Source organism: Chinchilla lanigera, unplaced genomic scaffold (genome assembly GCF_000276665.1).
Source record: "Chinchilla lanigera isolate Chin_1 unplaced genomic scaffold, ChiLan1.0 scaffold00051, whole genome shotgun sequence".
In the NCBI taxonomy this organism is placed as follows: domain Eukaryota; kingdom Metazoa; phylum Chordata; class Mammalia; order Rodentia; family Chinchillidae; genus Chinchilla; species Chinchilla lanigera.
In genome coordinates, this window is record NW_004955452.1 from 7,113,458 (window position 1) to 7,127,918 (window position 14,461).

General features: G+C 52.8%; 1 protein-coding gene across 3 annotated transcripts in view; it reads left to right on the top strand.

Annotated features, from left to right (window-relative positions):
* Positions 1-1,288: 1,288 nt before the first annotated feature.
* The window catches only part of Smpdl3b (sphingomyelin phosphodiesterase, acid-like 3B), a 24,179-nt gene continuing 11,006 nt past the window's right edge, over positions 1,289-14,461 (top strand). The window contains exons 1-2 of one of the 3 annotated variants that reach the window (XM_005394936.2): positions 1,289-1,834; positions 11,188-11,401. In XM_005394936.2, coding sequence (XP_005394993.1) covers positions 1,747-1,834; positions 11,188-11,401 — 302 coding nt within the window. In that variant the 5' untranslated portion in view covers positions 1,289-1,746. The other 2 variants (XM_013519539.1, XM_013519538.1) reach the window with 2 other exon arrangements.

Here is a 14,461-nt window from a genome sequence, read left to right on the forward strand (position 1 = left end):
TGCAAGGAGTCGCCCTTTCTTGCCAACAGGGGATGCAGTGTGTAAAGTACCATCCTGGAAGAGTGGCATCGCCAGACACCAAACTGGTCAGTGCCTGGACCTCAGACTTCCCAGCTGCCACCAGGAGCTGATAAATTTCTATTCTCCATCAATTACCCACTCTTTTGGATAATGGGCCAAGGCACAAAATGGATTAAAACAACTCTTCTGCCTCAGGCTCTCCAAAAAGCCATCTTCCGGGGAGTCCAGGCCATTCCTCTAAAATGCAAATTTGTGGGGCCTGGGGATTTAGCTCAGCGGCACAGGGCCTGCCTGGCAAGTGCAAGGTCATGAGTTCGATTCCCGGTACCAGAAAAAATAAAAATAAAAAAATAAAAATAAAATAAAATAAAATGCAAATTTGTGCCTTGTCCCTAGTTAAGACAGTTCCATGGCCCGGCACAGCTCTGAGCGCACATGAGTGAATGCAGCCTGGTTCCTGCCTCTTTCCGTGCGGAGAGCCCACGCCCAGCGCCCTCTGACATCAGTCCTGGGAGGCTTCGGCATCTCTGCCTCACTGGGTGCTGCTGCTTTTGCCTGGGACACCCTTGTCCCTGGTTTTCCTGTTTGCTGTCTCATACGTGAATACGAAGCGGGTCAGTGGTGGAGTGCTTGCCCCGCGTGAGATTACTCTAGCATCATGCAGGTGTGCAAGCACAGGTACACATGTGGGACTGGACCTGAGTCACCTCCTCCCGGCAGCCTCTTCTCTTCCTCAGGCTGAGCCAGATTCCTCCATAATGCTCATCTCACCCAACACGCTGGGCTGCAAGCCAGTGGCTTTTTTTTTTTTTTTTCCTGTTTTTTTTCTGGTACCGGGAATCAAACTCACGATCTTGCGCTTGCCGGGCAGGTGCTGTGCCGCTGAGCTAAATCCCCAGCCTCAAACCAGTGGCTTATTGTGCCTCTTTAAGGGCCCGTCGCTGGGTCCCACCTGCTCCCGGCTGTGTGTTTCTTGGCATGAATGAGTGAGTGACTCCAAGATTTGGTTCATTCGTGTTTGAGAATCTCACAGGACCAGTTAAGTTCCTTGCATGGTCAAGGCCAGCCATTTCCTACAGGAAGCCGGGAAGTGGACGATACTTGCCTCTCCATGGCTGAGGTACGTGGGTTTCCTGGAGACCGCAGTTGCTGGTTGGATTGAGACACCCCCAAGCCTACGGGATGATTTATATTTGTTTATTTTTATGTTTTGTTTTGTTTTGTTTTTGGGTACCAGGAATCGGACTCAGGACCTTGCGCTTGCCAGGCAGGCGCTTATACCACTGAGCTATATCCCAGGGCCCCTGTTTATTTTGATGGTGCAGTGAGTCAAACCCAAGGACTGACACATGCCAGACAAGTGCTTTACTACTGAGTCAGACCTCAGCCCCCTGCCAGATTATTTTGAAGCAAAGTACAGAGATCAGATCACCCTGTCCATACTCTTTCCATACATATGCCAAAAAGAGAAAGGCTCTTTTTCTAACAGGCAGCACCTGGGGAGGCAGGTGCTGCTCGCGCGGAAGAGTGCAAAGGTCTGCTGCCAGCGCCCTGCCCGGTGACCTCTCGGCGGCCCCGCGCCGCTCACACCCTGCTGGGAGAGGGAGAGAAGCCAGGGGAGCCGGCTTGGCGCATAGGTAGCAGGAAGTCCCGCTCAGGCACGTGGCCGGCAGCAACTCCTTCCAAAACCTGCGGCGCAGAGGGAGGAACGGCTCCAGAGGACAGATGGCTGCCGGGAGGGGCGCCCCGAGGATGAGGCCGCTGCTGTGGCCGATTTTCCTGGCCGTCTGCGGAGTCTCCAGCGCCGCGCCAGGTAGGCGGGCAGGGCTACCTGATGGCTTTGTTTCGGGCTGTGCACTCCGGCCGGGCTGCGGCCAGCTGCTCACAGAAAGCGCTGCTGAAAACCGCGAGGCGGGGACGCAGGGAACGACGCTCAGCCGGGCGGCCACCACCGCAGAGGGTGCTGTGGAGCCCGCAAACAGAGAGGGGTGAGCGCTGGCCGGGGGCAGGACACCGGCTGTCTAAGGGCTTGGTACCCAAGAGTCAGCCAGTGTGCAGAGGCGGCAGGCGGCACGGCAGATTGATAAACTTATTTAGAAAGCATTGGTGGAAGGTTAAGGGCACAGCTCAGTGGCATTAGTGGTAAACCACATGAAGCCCTGGCTTCTAGCCCCACCACACACACACAACATCGGTTAGGGGTCTTCTCTGCACCGGGCATTATTCTAGCACTTAGGAAGAAGGCAGAGCAAACACAGTCCCTCACCAGGGGAGAGACATAAAAAAAATCGACACAAGTGAATGCAGTATCCCAGGAGGTAAGTGTTAGAGAAAATGAGAAAGTAGAATAGGGAAGCAGGGGGCGCGGGGAGGAGGCACGCCCTGGGTGGTCAGAGAGGCGCTGGGGGCGTTTCAGTAAGTTGAGAGGCCTAGGGGAGAGCGCGGGGTGTGGGTGTCAGGAGATCGCTCCGGGAGAGGACGGAAGGGCTCGAGCCTTGGACGCACAGGCCCCGGGGCAGCAAGGGAACCGGCGCGGCCGAGCGGAGGGCCTGGAGGATCGGGCCGCGGCAGGACGGGCGGGGCGGCTCCAGCTCGGAGGCGGCTCAGGCCGCTGCTCAGAGCGAAAGGGCAGCTTCCATCCTTCGCGGTTTTGGGCAGAGCCATCACGTGCTCTGATTTGAGCTGCTGCCCTGAGAAGAGGCCTACTATGGCCAACGGAGGGTGACCAGCTCCTCCAGGCTCAGCTGGGACTTGCCGACTCTCAGCGTGGGAAGTCCGTGCCTCGGGCTCTCCGGCAGGCCCCGCGGACTGGCAGGGGTGGTCACCCTGCTGGAGGACGAGCTGCAAAACCAGCGAGGAGGCTCCCGCCGGTGTGCAGTAGGAGAGGAGGGACCCGGGAGCCGGGCAGCTGGAGCAGGCCTGTGGGAAATGCTCGGATCTGAACAAGATGTGTGGCCGGCTGAGGCTGTTAGAAAAGGACGAATCAGCGGGAGTCCAAGGTTTGCAGTTTCAGCAGCGAGGAGACAGCTGTCTTCCGCCGAGGCAGAAGAAGGGGCTCAGTTCTCTGGCCGGAGTCTGGGGCAGTGGCCCTTCAGAAGCTCCTCTGATCGATCGCCTTTCTCACACACTACCCCTGGGCAAACGCTCTGCGGGTATGGCCGGGCATCCCCGAAGCCAGGAGCCCAGAGCGGAATGCCCGGGAAGGACGCAGACCCTGCGGCTCAAAGCGAGAGGTCACCTCTGGGACAAGCCCTGAGAGGACTGCGCCAGTCCCTGTGAGGGCGACTGGCTCGAGAGGCTGAGAACGGAAGCCCTGTGCCACCCTGGAGACAGACACCCCAGGTCCCCGCTGGGGTCCCGCTTTGCCAGTCTGGCTGGTTGCTTGGGAATAATTGAAAGAATCTTCCAGCCCCTTAAAAATATGTTTTCTTAGAAATCCAAATGCCAATGGGTACCTCCAGGTCAGACCAGAGTCTCTGAGTTTAAAAACTCACCCTTCTCCTCAAATACAAAAAGATGTTCCTGGCATTATGTTATGAAAAGTTGCTAACAAGAATGGAGTAGCTGAATAGATTATGACACAACCGTCTGGTGGAGAAGTGTCAAGACTTTGTTTCAACACAGCAAACTTAAAAACAGTAAGTAACATTTTCTAAGGACTTATACTGTGCCAGGCGCTGCTAAGATTTCTGCATAAATTATTTTTACATAGCACTTTTTTTTTTTTTGGTCTTTTTGAGACAGGGTTTTGCTCTGCAGTTCAGGCTGAACTTGAACTCATTTTGCAGCGCAGGCTGGCCTCGAACTTGCAACAATCCTCCTGCCTCAGCCTCCTGAGTGCTAGGATTACAGGAGTGTGCCACCACGCCTGGCTCTACATAGCACTCTTACAACAGCCTTGTGAAGCATTGTCATTCCCATTTTATAAACTGAACGTCACAGGAGTAATTAGCTCAAGGTTACACATCTAGTAAGTGTCTGAGTCTGGACAGGAACCTAGGCTGTCTAAATACACTCTGTCTATAATATAGTGCTGTTAAAAACAAACCACTATGGCAAATAGCACGAGGAGCTTCCACATACTTACTCACAGTGAGCCTGAGTGCTTGACGTATGCTGTCCTTTTAAAGCTTGTTTTGAAAAATGTAAGGGAAAAAAAAATGTAAGAGAAAAAGTTTTGTTTTTTTTTCTTTCTTACGATATGGTCTTCCTGTGTGGTCTGGGCTAGTCTTGGACTCCTGGGGTCAAGTGAGCCTCCTAGCTCAGTTTCATGAATACCTAGGACTACGGGAGCACCCAAGTCCATTTGATCTGACAGCCCTTGTAAAGTAGGTTATCATTAGGTCCATTTTGCAGATGAGGAAAATGAGGCTCAGGGCACAAACATCTGCCCAAGATCCTGTAGTGAAGAAGTGACAGGAAAAAGTCTATGCTGAGCAGCTATAAGCTTCATGCTCTTGCATATGTCCTCAGGAAGGTGAGCTTTACAGATACTGTCTTTTCTCCAGACCTGCTGGGATGTACATCTTCCACGTATAACTTTACTTATTTCTTTATTTTTTTGTCTTTTTGAGACAGGGTCTCGCTATGCAGTTCAGGCTGGCCTTGAATGCACTTTGTAGCCTAGGCTGGTCCCGAACTCGCAATGATCCTCCTGCCTCAGCCTTCTGAGTGCTGGGATTACAGGCGTGCGCCACCACGCCCGGCCTTCCACCATGCCCCACATTCCACGTATAATTTTAAAACAAAAGCATTTAAAAAGCATTCCACAGTACCTATAAGTTTTTTCAGATCCCAGGTCCTCCAGAAGTACAGACACCAATCAGCCAGCGGCCATCCCTGCTTTGCATAAAGCTGCCTTTGACCTCCAGCTTCTGTAGCCAGGAGCTGAGGAGGGGCGCCAACTTCTTGGCTTCTCCTCCCACACAAATGCTGCCCTACACTCGCCACATACTCCTTGGCTTCCTATGGCAGAAAAACAGACAGGTTTTTCCAGTGGGTCAGCACGGTAGAAAAGCCAGCCCCCTAATGCTGGGCGGGGCTGAGGGAGACCGGCCACTGGAGGGGAGCTCCAGTTCTGCTTCTTGTTTAGCCTGGGAATGGTGATGTCACTGCTGCCTCCTCAGTAGCGCCCCGCTTGGAGCAGGCTGGTGGTCCCGCCGCTGGGAAAGCTGAAGCAGGAGGGTTACAAACGGGGGCCGGCCTGGACTATAAAGTGAGACCCTGCCTCAAACAAAACAAACAAACAAGCTCCTAATGGGGAGCTCTTAGGGGTACATGTTGGGTTTAACAAGGGAACCCCATGTCTTCGAGAGCCCCCTCGCTTGCAGAGGAGGAACTACAGTCAGGGTGCTTTGTGATCCTTGCTGAGCATCAGCAGCAAAGGGCTGAGCCGGGGAAGGAGATGGCTTTGCGGTGTGGATTATCTACAGTGATGACAGGAGTCTTGGAATTGCGAGGCAGAACTGGGAGAGCCTCAGACACACGGTTCAGTGCGCTTATCTTCCGCCTCCAGCGGAGATAGAGATCGAGAGGAGAAGACAAGATAAACTGAAGCCCAAAGGGTGGAGTAGCCCAGGGGAGGAGTCCAGGTTGGCCTGCTCCCCTCACCTCCTGGTGCCCCATAAGAGAGAACTTTTATCCACACAGACATCTGTTTGCTGTGGGTCTCTCTCACTTTATAGACGAGGAAACTGAGGCTTAGCCAGGGGAATTCCTTGCTTAAGCTGCAATTGCTAGCCAGGCATCGTGGCGCACACTAGGAATCCCAGCACTTGGAGGCTGAGGCAGGAAGATTGCCATCAGTTCGAGGCCAACCTGGGCTACACAGTGAGTTCAAGGCCAACCTGAACTGCATAGTGAGACGCTGTCTTAAAAAAAAAAAAATCAACTGGCAATTGCCTGTATGGAAGAGCCATGACTCAAAAGATTTCTCTGAGGCCAAAATACATGCATGTCCTTTCTGCTTCAAGCCAGGAAACCTAGGTCTTCTGCTGGTTCTGCCTTTGAATTCTGATATGACCCTGAGCCTGTCTTTCACTGTCTAGAAAACAGAGACAATAGGAGCCGAGGTAAGTGCTTGTGACACCATGGTAGCTCGCTGAGATCATGCGTGTGCAAAGTACAGTGCTATAAATGCTTAAGGGACGAACAGAAGAGGGACTATCGTTCTCCAAGGCCACACTGCCTATCAATGGCAGAGTAAAGCACACTGCCATAATTTCTGCTCTGGCACAATGTGAATGCCAGGTCTGCTGCTGTAAAACCAGCACACCTGGAGAATGTAGGTCTCGTTCGCAGCCTAGTTGTTCTGGGGCAGGGGAGCAGGTTGCCAAGAGACCAAAGAAAATATCCAAGGATGGCTTGTGAGAGGTGGGGATCATGAAGACTTCTAACAGGGAAGGATAGAGTTAGGACTCACTGGCAATGGAGCTGTCCCCAAGAGCATGTTTGGGTCCAAAAGCGCCTCTCAGAAGATCACACAGAGGGCAAGTGCTGAGCGACAGTGCACGTGCAGATCTCACCCAGTGTGTGACCGAAACAGCGCCGCTTGGCCGAATGCTTGGCGGACACTTCCTGTACAACAGCTTTGCTCAGCAAACCCAGGGGGCGAACACCTAACAACAGCACCTCTTGGGAGGCCCGCTGAGGATGCGCAAGGCCAGCTATTGCCAGGAAGGGCAGGGTCCAGCGGCTCCGTGGTGCTCTCTTCTACTCAGTCATTGCAGGGTGCGGTTTATAATCTAAAGGACAGAGCAGCACCATCCTTTGCTCTTTTTCCTTGTGTGACCAACCCAAGGGGCAGTGGACTTAGGGTACTGGCAGGAAATTGGCTCCTACAGATAATGCCAGCACCAGTTCCTGGTGCTCCTCGGATAATACTTGTTAGAACTTTCTGGTTCTGGGCTGGGTATGGTGGCACACGCCTGTAACCCCAGCACTTGGGAGGCTGAGGCAGGAGGATCATCTCGAGTTTGAGACCAGCCTGAGCTACAAAGTGAGCTCAAGGCCAGCCTGAACTGCATAGGGAGACCCTGCCTCAGAAAGAAACCCCCACCAAAAAGAACCTTCTGGTTCTGTCCACTCAGAAAGTTCACTTGACTTGGCAAGAGTCCTGGGAACACAGAAGAGCAGTAATAAATGCCCCAGTGTTTCTTAGGGATGATACAAAGTATTTCACAGCTTTGTCACTGTACTGCACGGATACAGGGCTTGGTGCAATACTTGGCATTCAGTAGGTGCTGAATAAATGATAGGTGCCTTTATCTTTCTCTGACCACCTGTGAGCTCACCTCTAGCCACTTTAAGCCTTCCTTATGTCCTAGGAATGACTTTGGGAGTTTTCCCAAGCACAAATCATAGTAAAATGATTCCATATCGTATATGGCTTTAGTGAATTTTTTTTTTGTTTTTGTGTTTGCTTTGAGACAAGGTCTCACTCTGTAGTTCAGGCTGGCCTTGAACTCACACTGTGTAGCCTAGGCTGACCTGGTACTCACAACGGTCCTCCTGCCTCAGCCTCCTGAGTGCTGGGATTACAGGTTTTAAGGAACTTTTAAGTGTTTCTTTTAAAATGAATTCTTGATTTTCATGGCACAGTTTCTTTCCTGCACTTTTGGAGTCAATTGGTTTTTTTTTTTCAGGTCTCAGATATTTCTGCAGGTGTGGCAAAGTTTCTAGGCCCTGTGCCTTGCGTCTTGTCATCACCAATTGGAAAGGGTGTCTGGAGGCTTCCTTTGGTGACGGAGAAGGAGAGCAAGGGAAAGTTTTGATCTAGCAAGTAGGGTGCCCAGTTCCCATAGCCCGTCCGTGTTTCTCCTCACCTGGGGGTAGTTGCAGGTCTCGGTCGGGTATGTTGAGACTTTTGTCTATGGCCTGTTTCTTAGTCACTCCCTTATTTAATGTTTTTAGGACAGGTAAAATGTCAGTGACATTAGGCCCAGTGAGACCAACTGGTGAGGCCAAAGTCCCTCGGCCTGGACGAGGAGCCAGATGGCTGCCCTGCCACCACCACCACTGAGATCCTGGTGCCCAGGTCTTCTCTGGCATGTACTAGTTAGTGCTGGATTCCTTGGTGGAGGGTCTGGGTACTTATGATCTTATGATCTGTGGTCAGCTCTGATAGAAATCTGTGGCTCCAATTCTTGGTTTTTTTGTTTGTTTGTTTTCCAGTACCGGGAATTGAACTCATGACCTTGCGCTTGCCAGACAGGCTCTGTGCCGCTGAACTAAATCCCCAACCCCTCCAATTCTTTTGTAGATAACATATTTCTATTACAGCAGCCACTTCCCCAAGGTGCAAATCAACAGGCATGGTGACACTGTGTCTCAGCTTTTTTTTTTCCCCCCCTGGTACCAGGAATCAAACTCATGACCTTGCGATTGCCAGGCAGGTGCTGTGCCGCTGAGCTAAATCCCCAGCCCTGATGTCTCAGCTTTACAGGAAGAGCAGTCAGGATTTGAGCCTCAGTTTCTTCATCTGTCAAATGAGCATAAGAATCCCCACCTCAGCTGGGCACAGTGGCATGCACCTGTGGTCCCATCTATTGAGGAGGCTGAGACAGGAGGATTGCTTGAGCCCAGCAGTTTGAGGACACCAGAGGCAACACAGTTAGATCCTATATCAATAAAAGGGGGGTGGGTGGTACAAAGGGTACAGAGACCCTGGGCTCCATCCCCAGCACCTAAGAAACAAATCACTTCGCAGAATAGCTGAAACGATGAAGTAAGATAAGCAGGCGAAGGCCCAGGTGCCTGCTACAGACTTCCTGTACTAACCGTCCTCCCCAAAATGGGAGTACACACATATGGCTCGCCTTCCACATGTGCTGAGGACACAGAAGAACAAGACAGGCCTCGCACTCAAAGCAGCTGACATGGTGCACAGGGAGGATGATAAAGCAACAAGATCCACTCGTCTCCAAAGAACACAAAGAGGGGAGGCCCTGACCAGTGACCAGATGGGCCAGGGCAGGGCCAGGGCAGGCTCCTCTGAGGAGGTGACCTTTGCTCTGAGGCCTCAGTGAGGAGGAGGAGCGGGCAGCCGTGATGTGGGCAAGACTGGGCAAGTCTGGGTGAAGCTATAGGGGTGGCGAGGAAGAGACCTTCAGGAGACTGAGCAGCCGCTGAGGTGCCGGGAGCCCCAGGAAGTGGAGCCATCGGCGAGGATGCTGGTGCTGTCTGCTGTTCTCTCGCTATCCTGGCTGCTCCTGGAGTCAGGCCCTCTGACACACACACACACACACACACACACACACACACGCACGCACGCACACACGCACGCACGCACACACACACACACACACACACTGCCAGGGAGCCGCATGTGCTTTCATTTCTACACACTGGTAGACACTGACCCCTGACAGGAGTTTCTGGAACGGAGAAACGTTGGTTGCTGGCTGGTGTCGCACTCCTCAGTTTGTGGTCAATTGAAAAACAACCTCCTGGAGGCCAAGGTCTTTGAGGAAGTGAGGTGAGCTCACCCCGGAGAGAAGGCAAAGTCTTGGCCCGCCCAGCCTGAGGCTTGGGTGACATTCAAGAGCCTGGCAGCCCACCGTGCCCACCTACTAATTAGAACAGACGTTGACTCCTTCGGCAATCACGTCTCCCTGGGAGAGGATCTGATCACAATTCCACGCGATCTCTGAACCTTAGTATCCTTATCTGTAACACAGGGGTAACGAGCAAGACCTCCCGGTTTGCTTAATCAGTCATTTGCATCTTATTTTTTTTTTTCCCTGTACCAGGAATCGAACTCAGGACCTTGCGCTTGCCAGGCAGGCGCTGTGCCGCTGAGCTAAATCCCCAGCCCCTGTCATTTGCATCTTAGTGCGGACAAGTTTCAGTTCCTTTCCAGAGATCAGGTTTAGGTCAGGAGAGGTAGGCAAGAACATTTGGGAGGGACAGGACCGAGGGCTGAGGGCCATTCTGGAGGCACACACAACACCCTGTGGCCTGGGTGGGGCCCTGAAGTCAACAGAATAAGCCGAGGCCTAGCCTCAGCTTCCTGGGGTGACAGATGTTGACCAAGTGACCCAGCAAGTGGAGGAGGAAGTTACAGCAACGGTGGAGGGTGAGGAAATCCCAAGCTTCACTGTCTTAGTCAGAAATGGGGTTTGGAGGACAAAGGCAATAAGCAGCGGTTGAACCTGCTTGTGCCTGGTGCTACGCTGGGTAATCACAACAAACCTGCTCCTTCGTGTCCCTTTCCCAAGAGGTGTTTGACATTTTGGCTTCCCTCGCTTTGCAGTTGAGTCCAGGTTCTGGTCAACTGCTTCAGCAAATAGGGCCACTTCCAGCTGCTCCAGCTGTGATCCTGAATTAGAACCACTAGCAGGGCCCCCACGTGAGAAGCTCAGTCCCTTTTGGACACTCCTTTCTCTGGTCTAGTTCTTGGGGTCCCATTTCTGCACATATTCCTCCAATTTTTGCTGGTAGTCACTGGTAACGTCTTCCAACTCATTTAGGGTATTTGCTTTCTCCTTTCAGATCAATTTTTTTTTAAGCGCCTATCTGGCAAGCACAAGGTCCTGAGTTCGATTCCTGATACCAAAAAATAAAAAAACTTAAAAAATTTAAAAATAAACTTTTTTTTTTTTTTTTTTTTTTTTTTTGTCTTTTTGAGACACGGTCTCACTGTGCAGCTCAGGCTGGCCTTGAACTCACTTTGTAGTCTAGGCTGGCCTCTAACTTGTGGCAGTCCTCCTGCCTCAGCCTCCTAAGTGCTGGGATTACAGCTGTGCACCACCATGCCCAGCTCAGGTCAGATTTTTGCATGCATTTCACTGATGCGTGACAGGATCTGGCTCTAGCGATGGAAACAGGGAGTGACTTAGCCTAACCAAGGTCACGCGGCTCCTATGTGGCCCCAGAGCTTGAGCACTGAACCGCTACACCATGTCACTTTGCTTGAAAGCCTGCGCCCTGCTCAGACTGCCTGGAGGATCATGCGGCCGATCCTTCCTGCTGCTGCGGATGCGGATGCAAAGCTGTCCTCTGCTCTGCTCAGGGCCTTTCTGAGCAGAGCTAGGCTGTGGGCTCTCTTCCCTGAACCTGGGCACACAGAGGAGGGCTCGAGTCACCTGTGCAACGCCCCTCCCCCCACGGGCCCCTCCCCCAGGCTCGGGGCAGCCAGCGCTGAAGGAGGTCTCTCTCCCCGCGCAGGGAGGTTCTGGCACATCTCTGACCTGCACCTTGACCCCAACTACACGGTATCCCAAGACCCCCGCGAAGTGTGCCCCTCAGCGGGCTCCCAGCTGGTGCACAACGCGGGCCCCTGGGGCGACTACCTCTGTGACTCGCCCTGGGCCCTCATCAACGCTTCCATCTACGCCATGAAGGAGATCGAGCCGGAGCCAGACTTCATCCTGTGGACAGGGTAAGGGCAGCTCCTCCTTGCTGGGCACCTGGACCCTCTTTGTCTCCTCTAGTCCTCCCAACAGCCCTGTTCCAAGGACGTATGACCCTTGCCCAAGGGACCCTGGCTGATTCCAAAGACTGCCCGCAACCTCCAAGTCCCCACCTCCAGAAACATAGCCCTCACTGAGCTTGGGGACATAGGCGGGGCCTGCCCGCGCACCCGGAGAAGCCCCTGGGTTTCAGCTGGGGATGGACGCTGGAGCCACTCCCCCGGGGTTAGGGACGACAAAGGTCCTGATCCGCTGCTGGCCACCCCTGGGCTGTGCTGTGGCCCTGAAGAGCACTCACTGGTCCGCGCAGAGACTCATCCCTGCTTCTGTCCAGGAACGCGGCTGTCCGGCCTCCACCTTCCCTGGAACTTGCCCTCTCGTCACTCCGGTTCCCCCGGCGCTCTGTTGCTTGGCAGGGGGACCTGTCACACACCCAGCCCTGGGGTAGCACGGAGAGCTGAGATGGTAGAGAGGCCAACCTGTGGGTGAGGCAGACAGGCCCCTTGATGGTCACGTCCTAGGGAGGAGAGAGTGCCCCCTGGGGACGTGGGGGCTTCACGGAGGGCTTGACCCAGGGCTTCCTGCAGGAAGTGGTGAACAGGGGCTGCTGAGGATGGCTGAAGGAGCTTGGACTCGGTACTTCCTCTGCCGGCCTCAGTAGATTCTTCTAGAAGGCAGGGTAGGACCCATGGCGCCCTTAGCTGTCTCACACGGTGACACACAAGTGCCCAAGAATGGACCTGTTTTAGTTACTTTTTCATTGCTGGGGCAAAATACCTGACATCCATTAAAGGAGCAGACGTTTATTGCAGCTCACAGTTTGTAGAAGTTTCAGTCCGTAATCGGCTGGCTCCAAAGCAGAGGGGCTCACAGGGAAGAAACAGCCCACGCAGGGCGGGCAAGAAGGCAGCCGGCAGTGGCAGCACTGAGCTTCCCTTTCTCTGTCCCATCCAGGCTGCAAGCCTGTTGGGCCCAGCGTGGGCCTCCCATTACCCACACCCAGAAGTATGCTAACCCAGTTTAGTTGTCACACACCCATAATCCCTGCGTCACACACCCTGGGTCCAGCCACCTCAGAAAAGCCCCACCTACGAGCATATGAGGCTCTGGGGGACATCTAGACACAAGCCATAACAGACCCTGTGGGTGGCAGGGAGAAGGCAAAGGCTGGACCCTTAAGAAATGTGACAAAGTCTCAGGAAGGGCCTGGGCAGGCTTGGCTTCCCTGGCCCAGGAGTCAACCTAAGAAAAAGGTGGGCTTGAGTCCATGACCTTGGGCCCCGGCTCCCTGGAGGGTTGGGCTGGGCAAGCCTCTGATTTCTCTGACGTGGGGGCCCTGGTGGAGTAGGTAACATTCTGAAAGATGTGATCTCTCTGGAAAGGCTTTGGGGAATTCACAATTCTTTCACAGATGCACAATTTTTCTGGGAAACCTCTGGGACTTTGCAGATTTCTATGGCATTGTATGAAATCAGTGATCCCCTGGACCCTTTATAATTCTTCACTTATAAAGAAAACTGACATCTCTGAGAGCACCGCAACAATCCCTTTGAGGAAAATCTGAAGAAACTGGATATGTTGTCTTTAACTTTTTTTTTCTTGAGACATGGTCTCGCTATATAGTTCAGGTTGGCCTTGAACTCACTATGTAACCCAGCTTGGCCTCGAACTCACAGCGACCCTCCTGCCTCAGCCTCCCAAGTGTGGGGATTACAGGTGTGTATCACCACACCCAGCCTGGATGTAATTTCTGTCAGACAGAATTAGATCCCCGAAAGTAGAAAATGAATTGGAATTTTGTCTCAAGTCTTCTGGTTCCTGGCCTGTCCTAAGAAGTCATCAGGCTAAGAAGTCCTCAGGGCTAAATAGCTCCTCTCTCAGCCCTAACTGGGGTAGCAGAGCTGTGCTCTGGGGGCAGAATGACTGAATTCAAATTTTGGCCCCACCTTTGTCTAGCTGTATACCCTTCAGTACAATTCCTGGCTCTACTGTGCCGTCCTTATCTGTCAAAGAGATAAAGTTGTCGCTCAGTGGTGTAGCAGTTGCTTAGTATGCATGAAGCCCTGGGTTTAATCCCTAGTATGACAGAAAAAAGAAAAATTAATTTAGGGCACAGTTCTGGAGATCCAAAGGCACAGTGCTGGCAAGTGCTCAGGTCTGACGAGGGGCTTCTGGCCATGTCCCAGCATGACAGGTGGCATCAGAGTGGGAGTGCCTGGGAGAGGGACAGAGCAGTCACATGGCAAGGCAGGAAGCTAGAGACCCAGGGGCCAGGTTCACTCCAGGAACTAGCCAGGGTCCTGGGGGAATGACCATAATCCCTTCCGAGAGATTGTGCCCCGTGACCCAGGTACCTTGCTCTAGGTCCCCATTCTTCTAGGTTCCACCACCCACCTCCCTGCGTCACCACCCTGGGACCACATTTCCAGTGCATAAACCTCAGGGGCCGGACACGTTCATGCAAACCATATCCAGACCATAGCAGCTCCGACACAAAGAAAGCCAGGTGCATTCCCAGCAGCCTGCGAGTCAGGCACCGACAGCGCGTACTAACCACTCAGCACTTTACCCTAAGCATTGCCTGGGCAGTGTGTTTGTTCGGTACTGACTGTCTGAAGCATGCCTGGGCAGGTGTCATTTCAACCAGTCCATTCTTGTATTGAGTAAATTTGATAATACTGTCGTTTTTTATGTTTTTTGTTTGTGTTTTTTTTCGAGACAGGTCTCGCTATGCAGTTCAGGCTGGCCTTGAGCTCACTTTGTAGCCCAGGCTGGTCTTGAACTCACAATGATCCTCCTGCCTCAGCCTCCTGAGTGCTGGGATTACAGGCATGCCCCACCATGCCTAGCAATACTGTCGTTTTTATATTTCCTTTTCTATTGTCCTACAAAAATTAATGAAAAAATGTAATTTTTGGTCATCCTGTATTTAAATAATTGGGCTGGTAAGTGGTTAAAGGCTGAGGCAGGAGGATTGTTGCAAGTTCAAGGCCAGGGTGGGCTACAAAGTGAGCTCGAGGCCAGTCTGA